At 39.4% G+C, this 10,862-nt stretch overlaps 1 protein-coding gene and 2 non-coding genes across 4 annotated transcripts in view; 2 read left to right on the top strand and 1 right to left on the bottom strand.

Annotated features, from left to right (window-relative positions):
• The first annotated feature begins 2,286 nt into the window (after positions 1–2,286).
• LOC104610002 (ubiquitin C-terminal hydrolase 15-like) overlaps positions 2,287–10,862 on the top strand; it is a 41,615-nt gene continuing 33,039 nt past the window's right edge. Inside the window, exons 1-5 of one of the 2 annotated variants that reach the window (XM_010276464.3) lie at positions 2,287–4,942; positions 5,216–5,337; positions 6,447–6,800; positions 9,812–10,265; positions 10,363–10,816. In XM_010276464.3, the coding sequence (XP_010274766.1) occupies positions 6,514–6,800; positions 9,812–10,265; positions 10,363–10,816 (1,195 nt within the window). In that variant the 5' untranslated portion in view covers positions 2,287–4,942; positions 5,216–5,337; positions 6,447–6,513. The remainder of the gene's footprint in view (positions 4,943–5,215; positions 5,338–6,446; positions 6,801–9,811; positions 10,266–10,362; positions 10,817–10,862) is intronic. The other variant, XM_010276457.3, reaches the window with a different exon arrangement.
• Positions 2,717–2,803, top strand: LOC148800873 (small nucleolar RNA snoR14). The gene has a single exon (XR_016071137.1). It is a non-coding gene; the product is annotated as a small nucleolar RNA snoR14 (small nucleolar RNA).
• TRNAE-CUC (transfer RNA glutamic acid (anticodon CUC)) lies at positions 7,919–7,991 on the bottom strand. The gene has a single exon. It is a non-coding gene; the product is annotated as a tRNA-Glu (tRNA).

Here is a 10,862-nt window from a genome sequence, read left to right as displayed (position 1 = left end):
TTTACTTTTTATCTTGCCATGACACGGTAAAGAGCCATTTGACTCAAATTTGTTACAAAGAGGACTCCAAACCCTAAACCCTATAAATTACCTCGTCAAAAATTATGATACAAGGACCAGTCAATATCTATCACCATCACGTATTTTATGTCCCTTCAAGGGCCCACAACTGTTGGGGATGATTAGAGGTGGCCCTTCAAATCAACAACCCTGATTCTGCCCTACACGTCCTTTCCGAGGATGAAGGCAACCGGCATGAGTAGAATATAGACATTGGACTCCCTGAAAAGGTTATGTCGAATCCACACTAACAATCATGGGCTACCACATGAGCTGCCACATTAGATTCTTCATTCATGATATCCATTTACCTTGCATTTGGTGGAGGGACCAATATAAACTTATGGTATGGGTGAGTCAATGACTAGATCTATTTATGAACTGGGTTCAGGTCGGGTTTTAACTCTAGAATACATTTAGGTCTGAGTCCGAGTGCAACCCTGATATAAAATCTAAAGTTCCGGCCTGAGTTCAAAGCCTAGGTAGGAAATTGGGGAAAAAAGATTTTTTTTATTTTTATTTTTTTACTTGTTAACAAAACTGACTTATTATTTATATTAAAAGGCATGACCCAAACCCTAACCTGGTCCAAAAAAATCGAACTTGGCATTTTGGGCCGAAGCCCAAGTACATGGGCCTAAATTCATGTTCAAGTCCAATTAAGAATTGACTAGGCTTGGGTTGGGTTTTTTGAGAAAGACCAAGCCCAGCCTAAAAAAAAAATAGTTTTGGTGTTTTAGGCCCGAGTTCGAACCCATGGGCCTAAATTTGTCCAAACCCAACTAAGAACTAGCCAGGTCAGGTAAACCGTTGGGCTACCCAGCCCATGAACAGGTTTATCAATGACCCAATAGCGGAGATGAACCAGATGGTTACTTGGCATTTCTCTTAAAGTGGAGGCATGGGTTCAAGCCCATGGAATAGCATGCTCTTCATGCTATGGCAAGTGGCTTCACATGCACCTTGCTTTTTCCCTAGCCTTGACTCCCCTATAACTAGGTTTGCAACTTGGGCCAGGTTAGCATGAATCCAGCCCAAAAAATCTAGGGTTGAGTTGAAGTTTGGGTTAGGGTTGAGAAGTATGAAACCAAACTAACTTTCGGTTGATAAGGGTTAAGCCTTGACCAATCCAATCCAACCCAAACCCGACTTAAATTCATGTTTGCATGTGTATGTGCCTATATATATATATATATTAACTTATACCCCTATTTAATTCCTTGTGTAAAATACTTGTCAATAAGTTACATTGTCATTGCTAAGTTGAGTTCATTTTGGCTTGTATATCTGTGTGAGTGTTTCCTTGTACCAATTGATATCTACTTCTTTAAAGCTTGACTAAGTTGACTGTGAGAGAAAGAGGAGTCCCGCTAAAGTGGGAGTCCATTTTAAAAGATCAAAGGTTAAACAGGCCTGCAATTTTGACGGAACTTTTATTTGTTGAGAGGTATATGGGTTGGAGATGTATTGATGGAATGTGACTGTGAGGAGCAGATCCTAATTTGGATGTTAGTGGGTTGAGATAAGTGGTAAACCCGCACTGACATGACCCTATCAGGTTAGAGTTGGATCGGGCTTAGGTTGGGTTCAAGTTGAGGTGGGCCGGTGCTGAGCTTGACCCTTTGACATTAATGCAGAATTAAAATTTTTGTGTATATAGGGTTATTGAGAGCAAAGTGTTTTATATATTGGACGGGTCAGGTTGGATTTGATATTCTACTATGTTGTAATTAGAGCAGATTGGGTTCGGGTTGAACTAAACCTGTATCCAACTTGACTCGTTGACATCCCTAATTGTAACCATGGGTGAGTGGGTGACCATGGGTTGGGGCTGGCTTTTTTTTGTATTTGTGATAAGGGCCCAGGCCCGAGCCTAGCACAACAAGGGTTCTGGTTCTATGAATTTTATAATATTTTATATTATAAAAATTGTTTTATATATTTTGTAATATACAAGTGTTATTTTATAATACGTGTATATAAAATAGGGTAAATTACAAAGACCCCCGTACTATGGGGTCTATGACAAAGACCCTCCTGTATTTTGTCTTGCGACAAAGACCCCCCTGTACTATGACCATGAAACAAAGACCCCATTCCGTTCTGTCAAAATCTATCGTTGTAATATTTTTTAATCCCCATACTATCACGAACGAAGTCCTTCCTCTCTCTCCCCCGATCTCTTTTCTTCCACTTCCCGTTTTTCTCTGGTACAGAGGCTAAGTTCCGTTTCAGAACAAACCGAGGCGATCTGCATAGTAAATGCTGGCACCATCGTGACCGGAGATGGGTTCTCTTCTTAACATACATAGCAGAAGCTGGCACCATCGTGACCGGAGAGAGCAGAGAACCTTCATAGTAAATGCTGGCGCCATTCGGCAATTGCTTCAGTCAATTGCCGAAGTTTAATGAAGGTCAGAGTGAGGGAGAACGTTTTGCTAGAAGTTTCCAAATAAAAGAAAAAACCATTCGACAGGAAAACACGGTGGCTACTCTAACATTCATAATAAACTTTGGCAATTGCTTCAATCAAATAAACGTTCTCCCTCACTCTAACCTTCATAGCAGAAGGTTACCTTCTGATTGTTCTCCACTCTATTTAGTTTCCTTATTTCAAAACACTGGTTAATGGTGTGTTGATGGATATTGGGAGAAGACGAGGTGACGATGAAATTCATGGTCTGTCAATCCACTGAAATTATTAGTGTGATGTTAATCATAAATCCTGACAGGTTCTGATCGTTTTCTCCACAACAACCAACACCTTGAATTCATTTCCAACACGCCATTGGAGGTTTTGTTTCTTTTTCTTTTAATTTATTTATTTGGGGTTTGATTTTCTTAGATTTGCAGCTTTCCATTTTTTTTTTCGTATTTTGGATTTATTGTTTTCTGTATCCTTTTAGGAGTATTGCGAGATTTTCTGGTGTCATTCTTGGTTCTACGAAACTGCTCATTCAGCAGCCCTACTCATCCAGCTGCATTCACAGTTTGTCATGTTCAGCTTCAAGAGTGTCTAGTTATAGGCGCATGCATATTTATATGAACAAACTCTGGTTATATCGGCCTCGCATCAATTAACCTGAGAGAGCTAGGGAGGCTTAGAGGCACAACCCACAACCATAGAAGTTGGCTCCACCGTCGCCCAGGAAAACGCGGTGGCTACTCTTCTTAACATCTCCATCTCCAACCGCGATGTACTCATATCCACTCGCGGCCTTCTTGGTGTGCTTTCCCACGTTCTCCGCCTCTCCACTTCAACCCCTGCCACTGTTCAAACTGCCACTAAGACCCTTTACAGTCTTCTCGTCGTTGATGAGTATCAACTCATTTAGAACTCCAATTCACCTGCGAGGTCGATGAAGGATGCCCTTAAAGCCCTCTTTGGTATCTCGTTTTACCCACTCAACCATGCCACCATGGTTGAATTGGGTGCAATTCCTGCCCTTTTCTCGCTTGTGGTGAAGGACGGCCGGATTGGGGTTATCGAGGATGCTACAGCGATTCAGTTGAGAGGACCAGATGCAATGACGAATTTTGCTACTCCGCCAAAAGCTAAGCAGGAGATACAAGTACCAACCAGTTCTGAATACGATTCCTTCTATTGCTACCTCTGCTACTATGACGTCAGAAAATAGAGGAAATAGAGAAAAAAAAGGGAGGAGAGAAAGGGGAAGGGGAAGAGAGAAATAGAGAGAGAGGACTTCGAAAGTCCGCCGCCGCCGCTGCTTGTGTATCATGAGGTCGGGGAAGATGAACAGTGTTTTTCTTCTAAGGATAATACCGGGATTAAAAAATATTGCAAAGGCAGATTTTGACGAAAGGCTAATAAAAGGTGGTCTTTATCACAAAACAAAATAGAAAGGGGTGAATATATGAATAATATACATATAAACACGTGCGGGTAAATCAGGCCCAGATTGTGCTTGAAATGTTCGGCCCAGGACCGACCCAGAAATTTGTGGGCTTGGGCCTAGGCCGAGCATAAACACAAACCTAAGCTCAAACCTCAGTGTTTTATTAGTTGATCAGATCGGATTTGGATGTTGTTAAATCGGATTCAAACCCAACCCGATTACAACTGTACAGCTTATGTTAAGACAGGAACCTCTGTTATAACTTATAACCAGAAAGAGATACCAATCGAGCCAAACCTCCCACAGTTGGCAACTTTCACCTTTCACGGGACTCTTTGACAGTTTGACTTTGACCAGACCAGGCTTCTTGTATCTGCCTTTGATGAAGAAACTCTTTGAGCCAGCCAGGGTCCAAAATGGACCCAGCCCTAGGTGGGTCAATCGGCATTTTATTTAGGCAAAACCATCCCCTTTTGCCACGTGGAAGGATCCTATGATTTATCTGAACCGTCCATCATATAGTTGATACATTAAAATCTATTTAACAAAAGAATTTCCCAAAAAAAAAAAGAAACAGAAGAAATGAAGAAAAGGCCAAAATCGCAGCCATTGAGCCATTCACTATTACATTATTTGTACGGTGAAGAATCAACTGGTGAAATGCTTTATGAGAATTGTCTACTGATAATTGCATGCACGGTCTCTATCATGCGACGGATTGGACCTTACCAGTAGCCATTGATTGCAATCAAATGGTCACGTGTAGGGCATATGATGCTTGTGCCGCCAATACTTGATGTTCAAAAGAGCACTGTATATCTCCTCACTTTCTGTCTATTTCTTTATTATTTGTAAGTAGGTTGAGCGCTGACGAGGGACTGAAGGAAGAGAACTGCAGAGGAGAGCTGCTGTTGGGGCTTGGGGGAATTGGGGAGTCTTTGAACAAGAATCAGAGTCGCTGTAGAGAGAGAGAGAGAGAGAGAAGCTGAAGCCTTGGGCTTTTTGTAGATTTTTCTTTGCACAAGGTAGGAATAAAGAACAGTTAACTAACTTTATTATGACTCGCCAATTTTCTTTAGTCTCTGAATCTCACACTGAAAATGCTGGATTTGTCTGGGTTTTGTTTGTACAACTGAAATCTGTGAAAAAAATTGGAGTTTGCTAGGCTTCTGCAAAAAGTTCATATTCTTGAGTTCGAGTCCTCGAGAAATCTAGCAACATTTTTCTCTTTTTCGTCATATTTATAATTGAATCCTGGTCTTTGATAATGCTTATTATACTGCTGGTTTTGTTGAAAGCTATGTGCTTTTCTCTGCGAAGTGTCCAAAAGGGGAGACATTCTGAAATGGGTCTCTGTTGGGATATGGCTTGCTCAAGCGTTGTAGCTTTCATCATGCTTCATTCAAATCATATCCTCTGAGTGAGTGATGTATTTCTCATCTGCTTCCTTGAAATGTTGATCATTTCTTCATGAGGTTGTCAACAGATAAACTTTTATGAGATGGGTATCTCTCAAAATCATATTATTGAAGATTTGGGTGTTTAGCTGCTCTTACCGCTTGGCCATTAAATATATTGCAAAAATCTGTTTTTTTTTTTCACTTCTATATCAAAATTTATTGTTTTCATGTTTTATTCTCATTTTCAATAAGAAAAGAGGAGATCGATTGCCTTTTACTTACCCCAAAATATGTTTTCTTCGTACATTTTTAGGGAAGCAGATGAAGTCAATTGAGTTGGTTTTGTGCTAAGATTCACTTTTCTGCATGGGCTTTGTTAATCATTTAGCCCTTTCAGCAGTTGTTGTTAAGCATTGAAAGCTAGTGTAGATGTCTTGCATTTCTTCATGATTTAAAAGATGAGAGCATACAACCTTTCATATGTAACTTAGTAATTGGGGGATGTGCTTGGGTCTTGGGTTTTCTAAATTGCATATACATAAGATGGCTTTTATTAGCCATAAGAATTGCATCCTTTCTCATTATTTTTTTTTGTGTATTTTGATGATAATTGGCTACTCTTTGGTAAAATAGATATGCAATTTAATGGCTCCTCCTCTTATTATCGTTCAAGTAGTGGTATTTCCTCTTATTGTTCTTGTTTCTCTTTGTACCCCCCTCTGCTTTAAATCCCTTTTCACTTGCATCCTGCTGGAGATAAAGAAAAGATGGAAAAAGAAAGAAAGAAAGGAAGAATGAGAATGAATTTGTTGTTGGTTTTTTCACCTCATCTCATTTCTCATGGGATTGAGTCTTGGTGCACCTGGAATTTGTCAGATCTGTCAGGAAAGGCATAAGGAACCAACTTTTTTGGACATTACTCTTTTTTCTTAATTCAGTTTTTTCATTAACTTATGGTATGGAGAGAGAATTTTAGAGGATTTTGGTTGTTGATGGTTGTTTAAAATTAATTGTCTCTAGAATTAAAACTTCTGCCAAAGTTTTCACTATTGTGGACCAACAAACAAATATGCATGATAAAAAATTATTTTATTTGTTAAATACTGAAGGCAGAGTCTTGAATTTGCAGCTCATTGAGATTATCTTGTGAGAAGCTGTTTTAAGAAGAAGCTGGACATGAGTATGTTGGGGGGGACATGCTTGAGCCAAGGGAAGCTGATATACCTGCCTTGTTTTTGGTATTGGTTGTGCTTCCTTTGGTTACTTACATTTTACTTGGAAAGTGGAATGAGTCTGCAAAGAAGAAGGAGAGGATAAGCCTGCTTGCTCAGTTGGCAGCTGAAGAGGATCTCCGTGTAGAAGCAATGGCTACTGCAAGTGTTATCCCTACTTTGCCATCTTCAAAGATTGGGTTTCATGAGTGTGCGAGATGCTTTAGTCCAGCCATCACTCGCTGTTCCAGATGCAAATCTGTTAGATACTGGTATGCCTAGGTTTTTTCTTTTGAGCTACAGGATCAAATTCCTTTCTTTAATTTTACTTGTATCCTTTATATTATATATATATACACACATATATATCCCTCTCATTTAAGCTTCTTTTTATCTAGTAAACATATTATGCTAGTAAAGAAAACAAATGCTGATATATGGGGAATTTCCATCTCTGACATTTTGCTTGGAAATCTTTAATTTCTTTCACCTGCATCTGTTAGTGTACAAGGTAGGTAATGCTCATTCTCTAACCAACTCCTGTATAGGAGTACAGGGCTCATTTAGTTAATAGTTCATTCGCATACTTGTGTAATTGCTTCTCCAACTTTATGTCATGTGAATGTGCTGAATACCTTTAACCACTAACTTCTAATCAAATTGATCCTTAGATTTGAAGGCTTAAAGAACTCTAGTTCAGTAATGTGTGCTTTACTTGAGTCTATACCACTTGTTGGTAGTTCCAAACGGATCTTGTAGACATTTATGGTCTTCACCAGCGAGTCTATGCCACCTATTCAGAGCTCCACCTATGGACTTTATGTTTTTTACCCATATAAGTTCTCATTGAGAATCCTTGGGGATCCAATCTTGTAATTGGGCAATCAAATCTTCAAACCTTCCATATATTTCCTTTATGTAAACCCTTTCTCCTTAAGTGTTTTTTTTTTCCACAAAAACTATAAGGTGGAGTATTTCATTAAAAAAACCAAAAAGTACAGGATTACTCTGTACAAATGATAAATAGCTATCATAATATGACTTTGCATCTGAAACCACATTGCATAACTTTACAAAAATAGCATCCCTATTAAAGAAATTATAGTTTTTTTTTTCTTTAAATAATTTTTGACTTGCCAACCATGAAAAGACCGTGTCCATCGCCTTCCTAATAATCTTATCTACTGAGCTCTGTTTCCCTTCAAATATCTAAGCATTCCTCTCACCCCCACACTACCCATAATATAGCTTCTGGAGTAATACTCCATGCCACTTTGCCAGCTTTACTTGGACCTTTTAGATCCCATGCAGCTAGAAAACTCTTAATATCACTCAGGATCCATTTCCACCCCAAATATATCAGCAATTTTTTTTGATCAATAAAATTTAATTCCTTTGCCGGAACTCGAACCCGGGTCTCTTGGGTGAGAGCCGAGTATCCTAACCAACTAGACTACAACGGAGTTGTATATCAGCATTTTTGTCCATATTCTATAAGAGAGGGGATCTGAATGCCTCCTTCAATTGGATTTGCAGGACAGCTAATGGGATGGCCGATACTCTAGCAAAGCAAGGGGTTTTGGGCAGCAGTTATTCTGGGCTCTATTGTAATTTAGTTTTTGGACATTTGTATTTCCAGGGGGATGGATCCCCAAGCTGTTGTAATTTTTACTCCCATTAATAAATTAATCATTTTTACTGATAAAAAAAGGATGTTCTCTTGGAAAGCAAATTGTCTAGTTTGACTAAAACTATATCGGCTAGTTTACCAACCTATTATTTATCCTTGCTCCTTGTTCTCTCTAAAGTGGCTAAGAAAATTGAAAGTTGGAAAAGGACTTTCTGTGGAGGGGTTGGCAGGAAGAAAATAAGATCCTCTTGGCTAGGTGGGATCAGATGTCACTTTTTTTTGAAAAAAAAATCAGATGATTTCCTATTGCTGAAGGTGGGTCTGGTATTAGAAGAATCAAGGATTTTAATGTGGCTTTGCTAGGGAAGTGGGCTTGGAGGTTTGGTGTTGAAAGAAAGGCTTAGTGGAGGAAATTATTTCCAAAAAAATATGGGGTTTCTTGGGGAGACTGGACCTAAAATGATTCTCTTTCTTCCTATGGCACTTTCCACTTTGGTATGGAAAAGCATCTCCAAAGTGTATAGTGTCTTTTCAGGTGGCATCTCTTACAGACTTGGGGGTGGAAATAGATTGAGGTTCTGGCAGGATAGTTGGTGCACTGATGGGCCCTTTGACCAGATACCTGCAATTGTTTCAGTTAGCTTACAAATAAAGAGATCATGGTGGTTGTCTGGCTGAGGTTTACCACAGACAGGGTGATAGTGTGGTCTGGAGCCCCACCTTTAGAAGGCATTTGCAAGATTGGGAGTTGGGAGTGTGGTAGAACTGCTACAAATCTTGAGCTCCCAATGAGTTAGAGAGGGGCAACAGGATTAATGGTGCTGGAAATGGGATAGAAGTGGCATTTTCTCAGTTGGATCATTTGCCAATCATCTCAGTTATGCTAGCTGAAGTACTTTCATCCATAAGCTCATTTGGAGATCAGCTGTGCCTTAAAAAGTTTTTTTTTGTTGTGGTCTTGTGCTTTTGGGTAGTGCCCTACTAAAGATAACTTGAGTAGAAGAGGCATTCAGATTCAAGACCAATCTTGTGTGTTGTGTGGTCATGACCTTCTGCAGGTGGATCACCTTCTTATTCATTGTCCTGTGGCATATAGAATCTGAATGTATTTTCTTAGAGCTGCAAAGCTTTGTAGGGTTACACCTTGAACAGTATGTGATCTGCTTTCATGGAGGCAACCTCAGGGTTTGAGCAAGCAAGTGAAATTGATTTGGGGAATGGTGCATCTGCAGTAATGTGGTCTATTTGGACTGAGAGGAACTATAGAATTTTCAAAAACAAATATAGATCTGAGGAGGACCTCTCTAGATTTGTGAGCTGCAAGCTTGGATCTTGGGTGGCTGCTACTAATGATTTCTCTCATCTGTCTTCTATTCAGATTTTGTACTCTGTTTATTTGTCGAATGGTTGATGTGTTTATTGCTCCAGTAAGGAAGGCATAATCTTGTGCCTCTCCCGTGTAGCATGTTTCATGATTATTAATAAAATTATTTTACCTTTTCAAAACAAGGCAAAGCACAGAAGTACAAGTATAGTATACATAGACTTGTCTTCATCTATTGTGAACATATAACTTTTAAATTGATCTTATTACATCATATGGCCTTTCTCAATTTGCTTTTCATGATTGCTGAACCAATCACCTATGTGCAGTTCTGGTAAATGTCAAATACTTCACTGGAGGCAAGGTCATAGGCAAGATTGCTACCAATTGGGGGCCCCTGGCTCAAATTCATCTCCTAAGCCTGTCTCAATTGAAGACTCTGTTGACCAGAGGACTTTACTAAATGAAAACTTGAATAAGCTATTCTATGGATATGAAATTAAGCAGCAGGAAATCACCTCTCCAGATAAACCAAATCATGCTCCTATTAACACAGCTATTGCTTCTACCACTACCACTACTACTGCGGTTAATGCATCTGAGGTTTCTTTGCTCGAGGGAAAGCTGCTAGACAAGCAGGTTTCTAGTAGATCCAAAAGAGAATGCTCAAGAAGCGAGGATGTTGCATCACATGGATCTTCTCAAGAAGCCTACAATAGTAGGGTTACTGATCCAACACTGCCTAATATTATATCCTTGAAGGAGATTTCTTTGAGGCATAAGGTTCTTGTAATTTAAGTTGTGTTTCCTTTAAGATTGTATTCCTTTTTCTGCAATTTTTATGCATCTCCTTACTTTTGCATTTCTTTCATGGTTTCAGTTAGGAAATGATGATCTAGTTGTATCTTCAGAAGAACCTTCCTGGAAACACCATGCCAACAGTCCTGTGGTCATTCATGGAAGGAGTGTTCCTAGAAGCACTAATCATGAAAGTCACAAGTTAAGAGGAGAAAATGGATGCATATTTCAGACAGGCATTGACTCTCCTATCTCAAACTCCTTAGAGAAGAATAGGACAAACTTGGGTGAAACTGAGAAGGGCTTCACCTTGAACAATGATAATTTCCTTAGGGAAGGATTGACTTCTAATGATGAAGCATCATACTTGAACTCTTCCCCTGAAATAATCTCAGTCAAGTCAAGCAGAAAACTTAAGGGTATCTTACACCCTTTAGAACCAAAAAGTTCTAGCTCACCAAAATCTGCGCTCAAACTAGAAAGGGAAAATGCATGCTCAGGTGTAGGGAGAAAGGGGAACACAGCAAATGAATCAAGTGGGTTGTGCCATTTTCTTTTCAAGATCTATGTGGATGTATTCTT

The sequence above is a fragment of the Nelumbo nucifera genome, chromosome 4, assembly GCF_055504915.1.
Source record: "Nelumbo nucifera cultivar China Antique chromosome 4, China Antique-T2T, whole genome shotgun sequence".
NCBI classification, from domain to species: domain Eukaryota; kingdom Viridiplantae; phylum Streptophyta; class Magnoliopsida; order Proteales; family Nelumbonaceae; genus Nelumbo; species Nelumbo nucifera.
Note: the sequence above shows the minus strand (reverse complement) of the source record. Positions and strands in the feature narration are given on the sequence as shown.